The following is a 20,082-nucleotide window of genomic DNA, read 5'->3' on the forward strand; positions in this document are numbered from 1 at the left end:
TTTGCATTTAATGCATATTTAATTAAACTTGTGTATGCATATGCAGTGCTTTCTCCCCCTAAAAAAATGTTTAGGGGTACTCTCCTTTTGACTAGAAAACCCCCACCATTTTATAGTTCAAATCGTGAAAAATAAAGACATTAAATGGACAAAAGTACAAAGATTCACAAAATGTTTAGGGGCATGCGTACCCAATGTGTGTCCCCAGGAAAAACAGCAATGTGTGTATGTGCGCGCGCTTGTGTAAAAGCGCATGAAAGTGTTTGCTTTGCTTTTGCATTTACTTTGGGAGGGCCATTTCCCAATGTTTAAAAACCTAATTTTAAAAAAATGTTCACACGAAATGAACTTTTTTTTAAAAAAAAAGATACCAAGCCCGCTCTCTGCTTCTTTTATTTGGGCGTTGCTCTCTAGCGTTCAAACAGCTGTGATGAAATCCTGGATTCCCCCCCCCCCCGGTTCCCCCGACGGGCAGCTTTCCCTCTGCGGGGAAGTTTTGTCAATGGCGCGCCACGCGGACCCGGAAGCTCCTTCTCTGGCCGGACGATGCGCACCTCTTCCCTTTTCGTACCTCTGCGGGGCTAAACCCCCGTCTGTGAGGCAAAGGCGTCAAGGCTGCATCCTCGCCGCCGCCCCCGCCCGCCCAGCTTGTCGCAACCTCGGCGCCCCGCCCCTGATTTCCTTTACGGCATTTTGCCACCCCGAGCGCGCAGGCGCCGCGAGAAGGTCCTCCGAAGCCCGAGAGGCTCGACGGGAAGTGCTTCCGCGTCACTTCCGGAGGCGCCTGCAGGATTAGTCCGCCGGGGAAAGGGCGCGTCGGCAGTCGGGGGTCGGCCGCTTCCTGAGTCACTGCGCGCGGAGCTGCTCCAGTCATTCCCCCGAGGTGAGGTGAGGTGAGTTCCCGCCTCGCCGCCCTTCTCTCCCTCCCTTGAGAGCGGCTTCCCAGGAGGTGTCACGGTTCCTTCCCGCCCCGTCAGCGCTTCTCCCCCCTCGCCCTTGCGCTGAAGGGCGCCTTTCTCTCCGGGGCCCCTCAAAGAGGGCGGAATATCGCCTCACAACCCCCCCCCCCCGCATATAGGAGCACAGGCTCAGCATCTCCCTCCTCGCCTCTGTTGTGGTTGAGTCGTCTAGTCGCGTCCCGGCCATTTCCTCGGTGCGAGGGCAGAGGGCCAGGGAGAGTCCATCCTGTGCGTCTCAGCATCTGACTTCTGCTCTCACGTGGGGCTCATACACTGCCTGAGATGTGCTGCACCACTGCAAGGTCTGCCATTCCAAACTGGGCAAGAAGGGGGGTCAGTTTCCTATCCAATCACTGACTTCACTGAAAGGGATAATACTTGGCAAATATTATTGTTGTTGTTGGAAAAATAATGGGCGAGGAGGAGCAGGAAGAGGAAGCACAAGGGGGGTGACAGCTGACGGACATAGTGTCTTTAGAAGGCATTCCAGACCCCCTTCTCCCAGAACCCAGCAAACCTTGAAAGTAGGAGAGCAAAGGGCTCAGAGGCAAACGGTCCTCAGTGCCACCCGTAGGGGTTGTTGTTTAGTCATGTCCGACTCTTCATGACCCCCTGGACCAGAGCACGCCAGGCCCTCCTGTCTTCCACTGCCTCCCACAGTTTGGTCAGACTCATGCTGGTAGCTTCGAGAACACGGTCCCACCATCTCGTCCTCTGGCGTCCCCTTCTCCTTGTGCCCTCCATATTTCCCAACATCAAGGTCTTTTCCAGGGAGTCTTCTCTTCTCATGAGGTGGCCAAAGTCTTGGAGCCTCAGCTTCAGGATCTGTCCTTCCAGTGAGCACTCAGGGCTGATTTCCTTAAGAATGGATATGTTTGATCTTCCTGCAGTCCATGGGACTCTCCAGAGTCTCCTCCAGCACCAGAATTCAAAAGCATCCATTCTTCGACGATCAGCCTTCTTGATGGTCCAGCTCTCACTTCCATACATCACTACTGGGAAAACCAGAGCTTTAACTACACAGACCTTTGTTGGCAAGGTGATGTCTCTGCTTTTTTTAAGACGCTGTCTAGGTTTGTCCTCTCCTCTAGGCCAGTTCAAAAAAACGGGGGGCTTATATGGTGGTGTTTTGGGTGCTTATTGCTGATGAGATGGTACCAAACAGCAGGGGAAGTCTTGTAATCAAACGGATACAAACAAAAAACATCTTACAGCTGGTCACTAACCCATCGTCATATTTATTTGTACCCCACCTTTCTCTCTGACGGGACTCAAGGCAGCTTACAGAGAAAAACAGGGTGAAAGCTCGTATCACTACAGAGGTGGGGCATTTCCCTCCTCTGAAATCCTTGCCTCAGTTATGTCTTTGCTGTTTTAGTTAGAAATCTGTGGTTGAGGAGCGTAGGGTGGTGGTGTTGTTGTTCTTCTTAGGGTGTTGTTGTTGTGTAAATAAGACACACTTTCTGTATTCATTTGCTTGCGTAAAATTGCTCTTTCACGTAACAATGCAGTTGACATTTCGATCTGTTGCGTGAGGCCTGATAATGAATGCATTTGTGGTGGCCACTGACACTGTAGAAGGAGGGGTGCATAAATGAGAACTGCAGCAAGCTACTACCCATGTGCAGCCATGAAAACAAAATCCTGTAAAAGCGAAAGAGCAGAGGTAGATCCCCAATGCATCTGTGTCTCTGGGTGTGTATTGTAAAGGACTTGCACCCTGACCTTCAATAGGTTCCCAGGTGGTTTATAACAATTACAGGAAACACATTTTTTAAATTAAAAAAATGGTGGTGTTGCATTGTTTTAAAGTGGAGCAGAGAAATAATCGGCAGAGATAAAACTGATTAGGTTAAAAGCCTGGGGAAATAAAGGGTCTCATTGATGTTGAGAGATGAAGGTGAGTCTCTCAGGGGAAAGTATTCTACAGCTGGGGTGTCTCACACTAAAAAGGACCTTTCTCCAGTAGTCGCTCACCACCCGCCTGATGCTGGTGGCACCTGAAGCACTTCTGTTTAATATTTTAACATATAGGCAGATGTACTGTTTTATGAAAGGAAGGAAGAAACTGCATAGGGTGCAGTGAACTGCTATGTTTTTTCCACCAGCACTTAGGGGGCATGGATAGAGTAATTGAAGGGAGGGGAGGGGAGGGGAGAACACTGATGCCCACTACTTTGTGAACATACAAACTTGTATGTACAGACAGCATATATAGAAACGCCTACTTAAGGCAACATTATCGTGCAAATATATGTACAATTGCAAAGTGTTACAGTGGTACCTTGGTTCTCGAACTTAATCCGTTCCGGGAGTCAGTTTGGCTCCCGAAATAATTCAAAAACCAAGGCGTGGCTTCTGATTCGCTGCAGGAGCTTCCTGCACTCAATCAGAAGCCACGCCGGATGTTTGGCTTCCGAAAAACGTTCACAAATCAGAACACTTCCGGGTTTGCGGCGTTTGGGAGCCGATTTGTTCGACAACTAAGCCATTCGGGAATCAAGGTACCACTGTATGTGCAAAAGTGCTCTGAAAAAATGAGCCCTAGGCACTTCAAATCCTATGTGTTTACATAACCATAGTTGTCCCCCTGCACTTTTAAACAAGCCCAGGTTTTGAGAAGTGGTCTCTTGTCAGCTCAGGTAGGAATGAAACCACCTTAGCTCAGAAAAAGCTTTAATGGATGTTTACGAGCTGTTGAGAGGTCCAGGAGACTGAGTGGGATGCTTCTCCCTAAATAAGCTTAGGTTGTGGACTCTACTTATTTGGCCACGTGACCCGGAAAGCTGTCTGTGGACAAATGTCAGCTCCCTTGTCCTGAAAAGCGAGATGAGCACGGCACCCCATAGCTTCACAGGGGTCCTTTACATTTTACCTACTTGGAGGTTTTGAAGCAGAGGTTGGGTGCCATCTGTCATGGATGCTTTAGCTGAGATTCCTGCATTGCAAGGGGGTTTGACTAAATGACCCCGGGGTCCCTTCCAACTCTAAGATTCTATTACAGTATTCTAATTCAAAAAGCTGGGGAGAAATTTGGCTGGAAGAAAGCTTTCTAATTATCTCTTTTTAAAACCATGCCAAGAAGCTGGCTTTTTCTTGTGTTTCTGATTTGGGGCCCATTGTGAACAATGAGGAGTTGTCTGCTCCTAGGTAAAATCATTTTTGTCAAGGTATTGGGAATAGCCGCAGTCAAATGCTGGATAATATGACAGTTGCTCATAGTAATATTTTCCTTGGCATGACTGGTGGTTGAGTTGCTTTTGCTCAAGGTCTGGTGGTTAAGAAGGAGTTCACATTTCCAATTAGATTAATTTAGTGATCTATGGTTTTTTTTATAGCTATGCCTCCCTTTGCAGCTTGGGGCTTGGCTTGCTTTCTTGAGTCATAGTTCTTTGTAAGTTCCTCTTCCAGTTCAAAACTATAGTCTGCAATTACCTGTTAATCCAAAATAGAAAGATGATTGGAGGTGGGCTTGCAAGCCATCATTTGCACTGATTATATTTTGGTGTGGTGTCTGAATGAGCTTAAGCTGAGAGAACAGAAAATGAAAGATGAGAAGCTTCTCTAAACCCTGGTTTGCTTATTGTGCATTTGGAAATTGAAAATGGGGGCTCTTAAATTGATAGATGTAATCTTACTTTATATTGATATCTGAACAGAGCTTTATGTAATTAGAAAACATATTCTGTCTTTTTTTGGTACAATTTCTCTTTATGCAGGTGATCCAAAATTCATTTTAAAAAGGCTACACAATAATATGCAGTACGTAATATGTTCATACATTCCCCCTCCCCCATTTAAACACCATTGGCTTCCTATGGTGTAATTGATTGTTCCTGTATATGCAAATAGCTGCTTGAGTTCTATTTCCTGTTGTCTTAATAAACTTCAATAGAGAAAAAATTGAGAAGTGGAGGAAGTAACGTTGATATTTTCCATCAACTTAATGCTTAATTTGCCTTGGGAAAATTGATTCTCCTTTAGTTGCAAAGCAGTTTGTTGTATGGTAGAATGGAACAACTCAAGCCAAGCAATAGACTTAAGAGAATAATTCATGTATGTTTCACTGTTAGTCACTCACTGTTAATCATTCTTTCTGATCTAACTAGTGTGTCTGGGTTGGGGCGAAGTTTGAACCAAATTAGAAAGATTAGGTTTGGTCTTTTCTGAAACAATTGTCTCTAGTGTCGTGTTGCAGGAGTTTTTAGAAATGGCTGAGAATGGTTTGGTCCTCTGTCAATGCATATAGCCCCAATTATTCAAACAGTTTAAGATACTGAATGCTGAAGGAGAAGTCTGTTGACTGAAAATTACAACTTTTTCTATGTGGGAGTTTGGACTAGCTTTTTAATTATAAAGGAGAGGACAAAATGCATAATAGGCAATTGTATCACAATAGTTCACACCACCAAATTTGTACTTGAAGTCATTAAAGGAAGAATGTGGTTCAAAATGTGTATATGATGACTTGGATTTAACTATTTTTTGGCAGTGCCTGGACTGGCTGTAGTACAGTGGAGAATTAGAGCTATCCTTCCCTAAAGGCTTGGAAGAATCAGGCTTGCAGATTGGGTCATTCAGTTGTCATGATGTTCCTTAGCTTTAGGCAGTGTTGATATTTTTGGATTAGGATTATTAGCAAAGTACAGTGGTACCTTGGTTCTCAAACGCCTTGGTACTCAAACAACTTGGAACCCAAACACTGCAAACCTGGAATAAGTGTTCCGGTTTGCGAACTTTTTTCGGAAGGTGAATGTGCTCCATTTTGAGGGCCACACCTCTGTTTTGAGTGTTCCACTGAGGTCTGTCTCCTTTTGCTATTTATTTTGCATTTCTGTTTTTGCAGCTCTTTTTTTGTGACTCTGTGATACCCACTTCAGCTACTGCTTGATTGATTGTGTGACTGCAGTACATCGTTTGTTGCTTTAATTTTATGGGTCAATGGTCTCATTAGATAATAAAATTCATGTTAAATGGCTGTTTGAGCGTTGTTGTTAATTGTCTGGAACGGATTAACCCGTTTTGCATTACTTTCTATGGGAAAGCGCCCCTTGGTTTTGGAACTCTTTGGATTAAGTTTGAGAATCAAGGTACCACTGTAGTAATGGGAGGGGGCAGCTTCTTTTGTTACATAGCAACCCCTCATGAGCAGTAAGGTTTTGTAATAAAATCTGGATGTCCCCATTGGTATAAGCTGAAAGCACATGAAGTCCACCTTGCTGCAACTAAGCAGGTCTGGACCAGTGCCTGGTTGTGTCACCACATTTGTTCATATATGATTGCAATAAAGTGTGGAATTAGTGTTTTACAGCTCAAAAACATATTCTGAGCGAACGTGTGGGCAATGTTTCTGCCATACCTGGACTTAAAGGGACATGGGTGGCGCTGTGATCTAAACCACTGAGTCTCTTGGGCTTGCCGATCGCAAGTTCAGCGGTTGGAATCCCTGCAACAGAGTGAGCTCCCGTTGCTCTGTTCCAGCTCCTGCAACCTAGCAGGTCGAAAGCACGCCTGTGCAAGTAGATAAATAGGTACCACTCCAGTGGGAAGATAAACAGCGTTTCCATGCACTCTGGCTTCCGTCACGGTGTTTTGTTGCACCAGAAGCAGTTTAGTCCTTCTGGCCACATGACCTGGAAAGCTGTCTGCGGACAAACGCCGGCTTCCTCGCCCTGAAAGCAAGGTGAGTGCCACAACCCTATAGTTGCCTTTGACTGGACTTAGACTGTACCCCTTTATCTAGGGGTCCTTTACCTGGACTACAATTTCATAGGGTCACCAGATCCCCATTCTTGCTCTACAAGGTAATTGCTGTAGTTAGACTGGACAGTGACTCATTAGTTCTGCAGAAGTGAAGAATGCAATAAAACAGAGGCATTTTATTTTCTGACTCGATCATTTTATAAATGGGCTCTTGAGATAGCAAAAACAGTGTCTCTGTTCTTTGGGTCTTGCCAAAGCACGGAAACAGCTTGTGACTGAGAGTTGATTTTGCTTTCAGCCTTAGCACGACGGAGTGTGTTGAAATTCAAAAAGAGCACATTTTAAATTTAGTTGGGCCTTGAGCAACGTGACTTGCTATTGCAGCAGTCCTTTTGGGGAGGGATGGATGACTCATCTGGTCAGCTGACAATCTTTTCTTTGCTGTGTCTTCCTGAAATGCCTTTTTTCCTATCTCTTCGGAGCCAGGAAGGCAAATCGTTTGCTTTTTCCTGATTTCTTAGAGCTTGTGTTTGGATTCCTTCATAAGACTGGTGGATTATTTTGTTGTTGTTGTTGCTTCCCCTAAGGTATGGACCTTTTCGTATTTTTCCATGCATTGCTTTCTGGGTGATTGCTTCGGACGAGAATCTTGGTTGCGACACACATGTGATTTTAATTTCAAACTGATTCAGATTTTGTTGCAAAAAAAATCAGTCTTTTTTTAACAAAAAACCTTAGGTCAAAACATATTGGACTCCCCAGTGTGAGCTGAACAAGGTAACTCTCTTGTTAGGCATTGCACTGTAAAATGGTTATTTGGTTTGGCTAAAATTGATCTCAGGCAATCAACATGCCATGTTATGGGTGAAAATGTGTTTTAAGTTTATTGTAGCAGAATTCTTTAAAGAATGTAGTAGAAATGTGTGTACAGTATTCAGCTCTGCAACTCCCATTTCCTGATCTCCAAAACAGTGTGTAACCTTTGTAAGTGGATAGCTTCATAAAATGGTGGGAATGTTAAAAACAGGTTTAAGGGAAAGAGGAACCCGCTGAAAGGGTCAAAACCCAAATATGTTACCATAATATACTCCCTTCTTGTTTATGGGCAGAGTGTTTTCTCACAGTGTGCTAATTATTCATAGTTTTTCTCCACACCCTCTGTTCTGGAGTAACTCCTGAATTATGCTTTGGAGGGGGGAAAGTTTGGATATAAATGTGATAAATAAGCTCTTCTGCTTACCTGCTTAAGAAAGGGGTCCAGCCAGATGGAGATGTCATTTGCCAACCTGGCATCCAGAGATCCCCCATGTGGTGGCAACTGGACCCACGCCAGTAGCAAAACACGCCTGGCGCCTGGCTAATTTCTAACACTTGTAGGTAGCCAGGGTTGTGTAAGGCTATCTTGGTGATGCTTCAGATCAGCACAAAGGAAGGCCTGCAACAAATGTTTGAACCATAAGCACACTTATTTTGTAGCTATGTCTGAATAGTGTTGAGAGCTTCCTCAACACCAAAGACATTCCAGGGCTGCTGAGCTAGCAGTTGTGATTGCATATTGTGTACCCGCAGATTTTCACAGATATCCTTCTTGAATGAATCTTTATTTGTGTCAGCCATCGGCCATAGCAACAAAACAGCAGTGCAATATAGAAAGAACAGAAATAAAAAGTCGATTATATGAAACACACTTTAGGCTCCAGAATCAGCAGTCAAATAGTGGACCTTATTCTGATTGCCCCAGCTAAAAACCTTGCCACCTTTGCTGTCATCTGCTCCTTTTGATCTGCCAGGAGAAAGGACGCTGTGGCAGTGGCTAGGCGACCCGGAATGGACAATAAGAGAGGGGTGATAATCTCATTCCTCAAGTCTTTGTAAAGAGTCCAAGCCAGAAGGGCATTCCACAGAGATCAGCAGCTAAAATAGGGAACTGAAAATAATATTTACAGAGTTCTTTAGCACTCTGATTTTTACATGGCAAGATTTTGTATGCACTTCAAGATGCAGAATAACCTTGGTATACAGTCCTACATAGTTGCTCAGCTACTTAACTGACAGTTGTGGGGGGAACACAAGATTCAGACTCAAAAAGTGAGAGAATGCATGCAATGTGGGGGGATTCCACTGTGCGCTAATTGTGAGTGGCCTTGCTGTGATTTGATGTAGGCTAACCGAACAAAGAGATGCGGGTGGCGCTGTGGGTTAAACCACAGAGCCTAGAACTTGCCGATCAGAAGGTTGGCAGTTCAAATCCCCGCGACGGGGTGAGCTCCCATTGCTCAGTCCCTGCTCCTGCCCACCTAGCAGTTCGAAAGCACGTCAAAGTACAAGTAGATAAATAGGTACCGCTCCGGCGGGAAGGTAAACGGCGTTTCCGTGCGCTGCTCTGGTTCACCAGAAAGTGGCTTAGTCATGCTGGCCACATGACCCGGAAGTTGTACGCTGGCTCCCTCGGCCAGTAAAGCGAGATGAGCGCCACAACCCCAGAGTCGGTCACGACTGGACCTCATCTCGCTTTATTGGCTTAGGGAGCCGGCGTACAGTCAGCATGACTTTTCCAGGGAGTCTTCTCTTCTCATGAGGTGGCCAAAATTCTGGAGCCTCAGCTTCATGATCTGTCCTTCCAGTGAGCACTCAGGGCTGATTTCCTTCAGAATGGATAAGGCAAACACATACATAAACATATAAACTATGTGTCTGATGTAGTATGGAAGAGCAATCCTGTAGCCATTTTAACTCTTCCCAATGACCTCAAATATTCCTCTGCAGTAAGGGAGTAAGCCTTCGCATTGTATTTTCGCTTACAAATCCTGTCTTAAGGGTGTATTTGTGTATGAATAGGGTGAGCCTGTGACCTGGATTCAGGAACTAAAGTATTAACCATCACAAAAGAATGGCCAGACTGCAATCCACGACCATTGTCAGGTATTCTGGCAGACAGGATTTCTACTGTAGACCGCCTCCTTCTGTGATGTATGTACAGTGGTAACTCTAGTTACGAAGAGAAGACTCCCTGGAAAAGACCCTGATGTTGGGAAAGATGGAGGGCACAAGGAGAAGGGGATGACAGAGGACGAGGTGGTGGGACAGTGTTCTCGAAGCTACGAACATGAGTTTGACCAAACTGCGGGAGGCAGTGGAAGACAGGAGGGCCTGGCGTGCTCTGGTCCAGGGGGTCACGAAGAGTCGGACACCACTAAACGACTAAACAACAACCTCTAGTTATGAACTTAATTCGTTCCGGAGGTCTGTTCTTAACCCGAAACTGTTCTAATGGTCAGGGGTCCCTTTACCTTTAACCGAACATGCAAACTAGACTTTTCTCTCCCCCCCCCCTTCTTCTCAGCTAGCTGGACAGTAAAGATGGATTTCTCCAAACTTCCCAAAGTACGTGATGAAGACAGAGAGGATGCCTTTGGCTATGTCTTTGGAGTTTCAGGACCTGGTAAGTGCCCTTGGTATGTGTACTTTAAATGAGCAGCAGTGAAATGGTGCTTAGAAAGAACTATCCTCCATAGTCGTGTCCAGGAGAGGCATGGTCTGAAAGCTCTGGACAGGATGATAGGAGTTATTTGGGAACCGGCATCCTCTCACCTGATAGAGTCCCTTAAATGCCCCCTTTCTCAAGGAAGAGCAAATCTGCATAGATTGATCCCACCCCCTGCTTTTGAGAAAAATCAGAGCTTTTGTGGCATTAGGATCCACCAGCCATCTCCTTTCTTGCTGGCCTTACTGCTTGTCTTAACTGCAAATCTCAAGGTCATGGGTTCGAGCCCTGGGCATTGCAGGGGTTGGACTAGATTTTGTGGTTTTTCCATCTTTACATCTTTATTGTTCTGTGACCTCATGACCGTATTCTCCTCTGCACACACACAAAAATTGCTCTACAAAGTAGCATGCCTGGGAGAAGGCTAGGTTAGAACCCTGCTTCCTGGCACCCACCTTTCTCTAAGGAAGGAACATACATGCATCATTCTAATTGTAGACCCGCCTTTCAACCCACGCTCAAGGCGGCTTGCAAAACGGAAACGACTTGCAAAATTACAAACATAGCAAAATTAGTTCTAAAGCAAAGCATCAAAAGTACAGAACCAAATTGAACATTTCCATATAAATCATAAGATCTAAAATAAAGATGCAAAGATTAATATCAATAGCAGCAACAACTGCTATCCCCACAAAACTCCCTAAATGACACCTCAGCCCACTCGTCTGCTCAGCAGCCCCAGATTTTGTAGCTTTAGTAAGTCGGCCCCCACCCTCCCAGGCCAGTTGGAAAAGGCTAGCAAGACAGGGAGCAGGACTTCCAGGACTCGCAGCCGAGAAGCCCAAACACGTGGTTCCCTTACCACTTCAGTAATAGGAGTCTATCATGCATTACAGCAATATTTTGGGCTCTACTTCCAGTTGCAAACAAAACACTGTATTTGCAGAAATTTAAAAATGCAAAGCTACTGAATTGTCCCTTCCTACCAACGGGAAGGGACGTGGGTGGCATTGTGGGTTAAACCACAGATCCTAGGGCTTGCCAATCAGAATGTCGGCGGTTCGAATCCCCGCGACAGGGTGAACTCCTTTTGCTGGGTCCCTGCTCCTGCCAACCTAGCAGTTCGAAAGCACATCAAAGTGCAAGTAGATAAATAGGTACCTCTCTGGTGGGAAGGTAAACGGCGTTTCCGTGCGCTACTCTGGTTCACCAGAAGCGGCTTGGTCATGCTGGCCACATGACTCGGAAGCTGTACGCCGGCTCCCTCGGCCAGTAAAGCGAGATGAGTGCCACAACCCCAGAGTCGTCCGTGACTGGACCTAATGGTCAGGGGTCCCTTTACCTTTACCTTCCAACGGGAAATCACAGTTTTGAATCTGCATTCATCTCTTTCTTTTGTTTCCCCTAGTTGTCACTGCCTGCAACATGGCAGGTGCAGCTATGTATGAATTGGTACGAGTTGGCCACTGTGAGCTTGTCGGAGAAATTATCCGGCTGGAGGGGGACATGGCAACTATTCAGGTATATGAGGAAACCTGTATCCTTTCAGCTGGTGTGTGATTTCTGCCATTCAAGGGTATGTTGAGTAGAGTAAAAATGAAAACGGGATGATGACTTCAGTGGGAGACAAGATCCTTGGTTTCAATTTTGTATTTTTTAAAAAACAAAACCCTAGCTCTTTTTTATTATTATTAAAGTTTTCTTGGTTTACAATTGTATTTTGTATTTGAAATTGTAAAAAAATAAAAAATCACAAGTATAAACAAGTAAGCAAAACAAGGATGATGTGTAGAAGGTTAGAGAGACTCATATCACAGTAGGTTTATCAGAATTATACAGTTCATTGTAGTATGGCCTGCGACTCATTTCCTTTTTCCCAAGAGGAGGCAAAAATAGCACCAACCTTTATTCTGCCCACCTTCAGAACCACATTGGCTTGCTAAACTCTCTGGGTTGGTTTATGTTAAGTCAAAGACCTCTGGAGTTGAAACAACATTCTTGCTATTCTCTGGAATGTCTGAAAATACAGCTGTACCTTGGATCTCAAATGCCTTGGCTCCTGAACAAATCAGCCCCCAAACGATCGAAATCTGGATGTGAGTGTTTTGGTTTTTGAACGATTTTTGGAAGCCGAACATCCGTCGTAGCTCCTGCAGCCAATTGGAAGCCGCGCCTTGGTTTTCGAACAGTTCCGGACTCTCGGAACGCATTCTGTTTGAGAACCAAGGTACGACTGTACTTGTTGCCTCACCAAAATGTTTTTCTCCCTCCCAGAATGGGAGCCGTTGGCTGAAACCTGAAGTTCCGCTGCAAGATGTTTTTTGTGGCCCACCATGAAGGGTAATTGGTTAGTGAACCAGGTAATACATTTCTAGTTAGCCTGACACCACCTTTAGGATGCCTTCCTTAACCAATTGTTTAGCTGGTGTTTCTGTAGGAGACCCCGTACTTCGTACTGGCAAGCCCCTCTCGGTGGAGCTTGGCCCCGGAATCATGGGAGCCATTTTTGACGGTATTCAGAGGCCTCTGTCAGACATCAGCACTCAAACCCAGAGCATTTACATCCCCAGAGGAGTAAATGTGACAGCTCTGAGCAGAGATCTCAAATGGGACTTCTCGCCTGTCAAAAACCTGCGGGTAAGTTACGGAGAACATGTTTGCTGTTGATTGTATTTTGGCAGCGCTGTTGACCAACCTGAATTGACCCGCTTTGCAGTTGGGTATCCATAATGTTTTTAATGCATCTTGTACTGTGGACATATAATACCTCTGTATATTAATATTAGCAGTTTCTTTGACTTTCAGGTTGGCAGTCATATCACAGGCGGTGATATTTATGCCCTAGTGACTGAAAACTCTCTTATCAAACACAAGATCATGCTGCCCCCGCGAAACAGGGGGACGGTGACCTACATTGCTCCACCTGGGAATTACGACGCGTCTGTAAGTTTTTCTGCAAATAATAAGTTTTTCTCTGCTGCCTAATGTTTTGTCCTTGCATGATGCCAGGTTTTGTGTGAACTGTATCAGACATGGTAGTACACTGGAGGAAACACTTCCCATTTCATAAATTTTTGCGCTTGCTCAGACGATGGAGTCTCTGCAGGTCTGTGTTTTAAGTAGGGGGAAGCAGTGGAGCTAGAGAAAAACTCTGCTCTCATTCTCCCTTTTCCAGCACCTGCGTTCTTGCCTTGGCTGGGCTGGATTTCACAGCAGCCAGGACACGTGTGTGTGTGTGTGTGTGTGTGTGTGTGTGTGTGTGTGTGAAAAATGGGCCTGATTAGGGAAGAAGGCGGTGAAGGTACGATAGACTCAATTTCACTGATACACTTAGTGTGCAAGAAAAACTCCAGTGCTCTGTTATGAGGCCATGCACTCTGTTATGCCCTCTGTATAGACACCTGTGGCCCTTCCAGCAGATCTCCATATTCTACAAGCACTGCCTCAGCACTTGTGCAGAATATGCAATCTCTTGGGCAGGGAAGAGACAAGTTACCCGGCTTGGTAAAATTCCCTCTGTCTCTCCACCACCAGGGAGTCCTACTGACTCCCACAAATTCCTGGCAGATAAGGGTTGCTTGAGGGATGCCAAAATTGCTGTCATGGAGGCAGCTTGCAGAAGTGGCTTGACGCAGGACCTGCCACCACCAGCAAACCTCTTTGCTTCCTGTCTATTGACTATAAATGACGCCAGGACCCCACTTTTTAATATCAATGTGACTTTGCTGAAGTCAGCAGCATGCCATCGTCCTAGTTGACTTTTTGCCAGCAGAGCTTCCAGTATTTCTTGTTTGTTCTTGGTTTCACTGCCCTCTTGCAGGATGTTGTGTTGGAGCTGGAGTTTGAGGGAGTGAAGGAGAAATTCACTATGGTCCAGGTCTGGCCTGTACGGCAAGTCCGCCCTGTCACAGAAAAGTTGCCCGCCAATCATCCTCTCTTAACTGGTCAGAGAGTCCTTGATGCCCTCTTTCCGTAAGTAGCAACTATGATTGCAAAGCCTGTTTTTTGCTGCTTCTTTTAGTAGAAAAGTTATCCAGTTATGTATAATAGAACTTTCGCTGGCAGCATAACTGGAATAACGGTATGTGCAATGCTTAGAGCACTAAAACCATGATAAAGATTTTAATATTAGAAGAAGAAGAGTTTGGATTTGATATCCCGCCTTTCACTCCCTTTAAGGAGTCTCAAAGCGGCTAACAATCTCCTTTCCCTTCCTCCCCCACAACAAACACTCTGTGAGGTGAGTGGGGCTGAGAGACTTCACAGAAGTGTGACTGGCCCAAGGTCACCCAGCAGCTGCATGTGGAGGAGCGGAGACGCGAACCCGGTTCTCCAGATTACGAGTCCACCACTCTTAACCACTACACCACACTGGCTGAAGATCTTTCTATTAATGCTGAACCGCGTCTTCGGTTGTGTTTTCCATTTAAAACATTGCATATAGAGAGAAAAGGGTTTGGCAAGAACGAGCAAACATATACAGCCCATGCAAACTGCCAGTTTACATAGAAGCAAGAGCAAAGGTTTCTGTTTTCTGCTTTTGCTATAACAGACCCATATTTCTTTGAAACATTTTTATTTCACTCTTTAGCTGAAAGAGCTCCAAAGTGGCTTTCAACGTTCATTAAGAGTGCTCACAGGGTACAGCTACTCTTCTGACATTTTAAATACCGCTGGAGTAGGGCAGGATACCTTAAATGGTCAGATTCAACATGTCTGTTGGGAATCTGCCAGGGAGATAACGTCCATCATGGCCCCCAAGCCGGAGTTCGGAGATTCCATCGGCCTCCCGTAGTCACGCAGATCCAACAGTTAGGGACACGAAGCCTTTGGAAATTCCTAGCCACATTCCTAGGCTTGGTGCACACTGTTTATCAGCAGATAAAACCACAGCCAAAAGCTTGCACCGCAGAAGAGCAAAAGAGCATATTTACAGACTTTATTTAGGACATGAACAGAACAAAGAAAACACGTCCATTCTGTCAGCGTGTCTGAGCCGACTGAACAAAAACGAAAGGAATATCTGAACAAAAACATCCTGTGATCAGGACATGCGCAGACTCTGAGACTCCCAAAAGCCTGCTCCCTTTTAAGGTGGAACGGAAATATCCTAACATCCTCCCCCTTTCCGTGTAACCTGTTGTACCTGTGGTTCACCCAATTGCAACTTTTGTACATAAACCTTAAGTTGTTCTTTGTTAACAACCTTAGACAACAGATCAGCAGGAATTTCATTTCCTGCCATGTAGGACACCTGAATCAGTCCTTTCTGAATACACTCTCTTGCACGATGTAGCTTAATCTGCAAGTACTTGGTTCTTTGCTTGCAACTCTCGGAGTTCAGCAAAGCCAAACAAGATCTATTGTCTTGATACACTTGTATAGGACATTTCACAGACACCCTGATGTCCTTAAACAGTTGCATCAACCATTCACAATCCATGAGTGAAAATGACAGAGCATTGAGTTCTGCTTCACAGGAACTTAGGCTCACTGTTGTCTGCTTCTTGCACAACCAGTCAAACAGGCAGTGGTTGTACATGTAGCATACTCCAGAAGTGCTTGTACCATCCGTGGTGTCACTTCCAAAACTTGCATCTGCAAAGATTTCAAGACCTCCAGTCTTCTGACTGGTGAACCTCAGCCTGTAGTGCATAGTCCCTTTCAAATAGCGGGCTATGCGCTTCAGAGCTTTCCAATCCTGAACCGTAGGATTGTTGGCATGTCTGCTAAGCAGATTACAGCTTACAGCTATGTCAGGTCTTGAACATCTGGCAATGAAATTCATCTTGCCTAGAATGCATCTGTATAGCGTTGTGTCAGAAAACGCTTCAGCAGTACTGTCTACCTGGTAACCTGTCACCATCGGTGTGTCTGCTGGGTTTGCATCAACCAAATTCAACCTGGTTAACACATCAGCAATTTTCTGTGTTTGGTGTACCAGAAAATTACCTGCTTGGTCCCTCTCCACCTGCAGAGAAAGATAGTTGGATACCTCACCAAGATCCTTCATGTCAAAGTGCTCCTTCAGCTGAGCTAGGGTGCTTTGGTAAAAAGCCTGATTCTTCCAAAACATCAGAAGATCATCAACAAAACATAAACAATACAGTTTGTTTTGCCCCTCCTCTTTGACAAACACACATGGATCAGCTTTGCCCTGGTGAAAACCTAGAGAAAGCAATGTCTCAGTGAGTTTTGTGTTCCAACACCTGGCACTCTGCTTGAGACCATATAAGGATTTCCGCAGTTTACAGACCATTCCCTTCTGTATCTGCATCCCATCAGGTGGAAGCATGTACAGCTCCTCCCCCAAAACCCCGTACAAAAAAGCTGTATTAATGTCATGATGGGTAACATGCAGTTTCTCCTCCGCAGCGATCTTGAGCATCAGCCGAATGCTCTCATATTTGACTGTGGGAGAATAGGTCTCGTGGTAATCCTGTCCTGGTACCTGTGAAAAACCTCTGGCAACCAATCTGGCTTTGTGTCTGACTACCTTGCCATTCTGGTCTGTCTTGGCCTTGAAGACCCATTTGCTGCCAACCAGTCTCATTCCTGGGACTACCGGTACCAATTCCCAAGTTTGGTTCCTGTTCAAGGAATCAACTTCAGCCTTCATGGCATTTAGCCAAGGCTCAGCATCTTTAGAGGTCAACTCCTGAACCTCTTTGAAGCTTGAAGGTTCCCATACCTTCTCTGAGCTACTAAGAACAGCAGTTGCTGTCTTAGCAAACTCATCAGCATACCTCTTTGGAGGTCTGCCTTTGGTCGCCCTTTCAGACCGACGTACTAGACGCAAGTCTTCTGGACTCATCTCCTCTTTCTTAGGAGAAAAGTGACCAATGGTGAACAGTGGTTCTTCCAGTTCATTGTCAGACGCATCAGATGGTCTGACTGAGGCCTTTGCGCTCTGGTAGTCTGCTGTGTCATCACTGTCACTGACACCAGCAGCAGCAGCAGCGCCGCCCACTGAACTGGAATCCGAACTCTGATCATCATCATCATCATCCTCATCATCAGCATCATCAGCAGCAGCTTTCTCATCTTTAGCTGCTTGCTTGACATCACCTTCATCCTCCTCTGGGTAACTCTGGAAAATTCCCACATTTTCCCCCCACTTAGGATTGTACTCAACACTCCTTGTGAACTTAATGGATTTAGAGTCAGTCATCCATACCCTGTATGCACCTTTTTCGTACCCCATGAACAAACCATGTGCCCCACGCTTCCCAAGCTTGTTGGTTTGTTGTGTGCGTACCCACATGTCCGAACCAAAGATTCTCATGTGTTTGGTGTTGGGTTTCTTGCCAAACATCTTCTCATAGGGGGTACAACCAATGGGTGATGACAATCTTCGATTAACGGTATAAACCAAATTCCCCAGAGCCTCCCCCCAAAACTTATCAGGGAGATTGGCATCATGCAACAAGGTCTTGATTCCTTGCAGCAATGTTTGATTTGCTCTCTCCGCAAGACCATTCATCCATGGCGATCTGGGCGTTGACATGTCATGCTGGATTCCCTTCTCAGTCAGGAAAGCTTCAAACTGCTGAGAAGTGAACTCCCCGCCCCGATCAGTAAATAAACAAGAAATGCGTTTACCGTGCACATTTTCCAACCAAGCACAGAATTCCCTAAACTTCAGAAACGCTTGCGATTTCTGTTCGAGCAAATACACATGAATGTACCTGGAAAAAGAATCAATCAGAATCATGAAGTACCTTGCTCCTCCTATAGAGGGCGCAAGTGGACCAACCAGGTCCGCATGCACTAGCTGGTAGGGTTTGGAAGCCTGCCTGCTAGACTCCTTGCCTTTTGGAGCAACCTTCACCTTGTTCTCTGCACAAGATACACATTTCATGTGAAATTTACAGGGTTTGATGTTCAAACCCTCAACCACCTCTGGCATCTTGGCCAGTGCCTTCCAAGAGAGGTGACAAAACCTTCGATGCGCATCATGAATGCAACCTGCATGAAGAACTTTGTTAGTTTGTGCAACACAACAAGAATCAGCATTATTCACAACAGCAGTGTCATCATAAGTTATATGGAACAAACCATCCATAAACTTTGCATGCAAATAGTCCTCTTTGCCTTTACTGATGACACAGACGCTCCTCTTGAAGGAAATCTGAAAACCACGCCCAGTAAGCTGTGGGACGCTCAATAAGTTGCTTGCAGCTCCTGGAACATAAAGTACATTACTGATGGTAGTGTGCAGACTTGCAAGTTTCACAGTCCCTTCTCCTGCAATTTGCAACGTCCTTCCATCAGCCAGGTGGATCTCACCTTCCTGAGGCTTGAAGGAGATAAAGAGATGCCTGTCCTTCGAAACGTGGCGATTCGCACCTGAATCAACAATAAATCTGCCTTTGGCTGTTGGAGCAGTCCTTACAGCAAGCAAACCCTTGTTTTGCAGCGACGTGGGCTTTTGCAGCTTGCCCCCCTGCTGCTCCTGGCCAGCTGACGTGTCTTTAGCCTTTGGTGAAGCTGTGCCAGCAAGCAAAACCTTGCTTTCCACTGGCGTGGGCTTTTGCAGCTTGCCCCCCTGCTTCTGGTCAGCAGACGTGCCTTTAGCCTTTGGTGAAGCTGTGCCAGCAAACAACGCTTTGTTTTTCCCTGGCTCTTCACCCTCCCTCTGCTCCTGGCCATCTGCAGGTGTCTGCCTGTGGCTCTGTTTACCTTTGCCTTTCCGGCCTCTGCAAAGGCGATGGCCTTGGTTCCCATGAGAAACAGAGCTCTCAGCTGCCGACTCCTTGGCTCCCCCTGGAGGCTGGAATGCTGCCTGGGATGACGTGACGGTCAGCTCCCCCTGCAGCTTGCAACCGGTGCCCTCAGCATCCCTGCAATCACCCACATTCTGGGAAACAGCTAGGACCTCCGATGCAGTCAAACTCTGGGCTGGGATTATTGGCTTGTGAACTTTTTCCAAAGCAGTCCACATTGCACGTGCAGTGGTGTTGCCAGCCAGCGTCTTAATTTCCTCAAGAGATACGGATAGGACTATTACGTCAATCGCTTTCGAATTCTGCGATTTCCATCTCTCTGTCAGAGGAACTGGGGGGGCTTCAGAAACAACATGCCAGACCCCAAACTGACGCAGCAAAGATTCACACCATTTTGCCCAGGGTTCATAATTCTGCCCATCCAACTTAGGGCACTGAGCAGTTTCTGAGGTCTGTAAGAGATCCATCTCAGCTTTTTATTTGAGCCGTGAGTCTATTTTAACTTGAAAGACTCCTTATCTTGGCAGCTCATTAATCACGAACTCTTTGGCTCGGCTCCCAGGCCAATTAATCCTTGCGAGGTAAACAGAAAAGCCAAAAGCCTCCCTCATTTCTTTTGCTTTTCCCACCGTACCTCTTAAACGCAGTCTGTTGCAGCTTTTACTCTCCTGTAGGTGCTGTGAATCTGGGCCCATAACCTTGTTGTTGGGAATCTGCCAGGGAGATAACGTCCATCATGGCCCCCAAGCCGGAGTTCGGAGATTCCATCGGCCTCCCGTAGTCACGCAGATCCAACAGTTAGGGACACGAAGCCTTTGGAAATTCCTAGCCACATTCCTAGGCTTGGTGCACACTGTTTATCAGCAGATAAAACCACAGCCAAAAGCTTGCACCGCAGAAGAGCAAAAGAGCATATTTACAGACTTTATTTAGGACATGAACAGAACAAAGAAAACACGTCCATTCTGTCAGCGTGTCTGAGCCGACTGAACAAAAACGAAAGGAATATCTGAACAAAAACATCCTGTGATCAGGACATGCGCAGACTCTGAGACTCCCAAAAGCCTGCTCCCTTTTAAGGTGGAACGGAAATATCCTAACAATGTCCTCTTTAAATCTTGGGACTTGTGCCAGTTTTAAAATATATGTTGCACTTCCCTTCTATCTGTTTGTCCCTTGTGTCTTTCCCTCCAAGTTAAAATACTAATCC

General features: G+C 45.8%; 2 protein-coding genes across 6 annotated transcripts in view; both read left to right on the forward strand.

The window, feature by feature from the left end:
- The window catches only part of LOC308576926 (tumor necrosis factor receptor superfamily member 1A-like), a 94,805-nt gene that overhangs the window by 15,913 nt on the left and 58,810 nt on the right, over positions 1 to 20,082 (forward strand). The gene's annotated exons all lie outside the window — the stretch shown is intronic.
- ATP6V1A (ATPase H+ transporting V1 subunit A) overlaps positions 724 to 20,082 on the forward strand; it is a 30,599-nt gene continuing 11,240 nt past the window's right edge. Inside the window, exons 1-6 of one of the 5 annotated variants that reach the window (XM_081176502.1) lie at positions 724 to 883; positions 10,006 to 10,104; positions 11,555 to 11,683; positions 12,569 to 12,783; positions 12,952 to 13,089; positions 13,967 to 14,118. In XM_081176502.1, the coding sequence (XP_081032628.1) occupies positions 10,023 to 10,104; positions 11,555 to 11,683; positions 12,569 to 12,783; positions 12,952 to 13,089; positions 13,967 to 14,118 (716 nt within the window). In that variant the 5' untranslated portion in view covers positions 724 to 883; positions 10,006 to 10,022. Of the gene's footprint in view, positions 889 to 7,088; positions 7,250 to 10,005; positions 10,105 to 11,554; positions 11,684 to 12,568; positions 12,784 to 12,951; positions 13,090 to 13,966; positions 14,119 to 20,082 lie in introns of those variants that run through there. The other 4 variants (XM_081176504.1, XM_081176503.1, XM_081176505.1 and 1 more) reach the window with 4 other exon arrangements.

This window comes from Podarcis bocagei (assembly GCF_964188305.1).
Source record: "Podarcis bocagei genome assembly, chromosome: 17".
Taxonomy (NCBI): domain Eukaryota; kingdom Metazoa; phylum Chordata; class Lepidosauria; order Squamata; family Lacertidae; genus Podarcis; species Podarcis bocagei.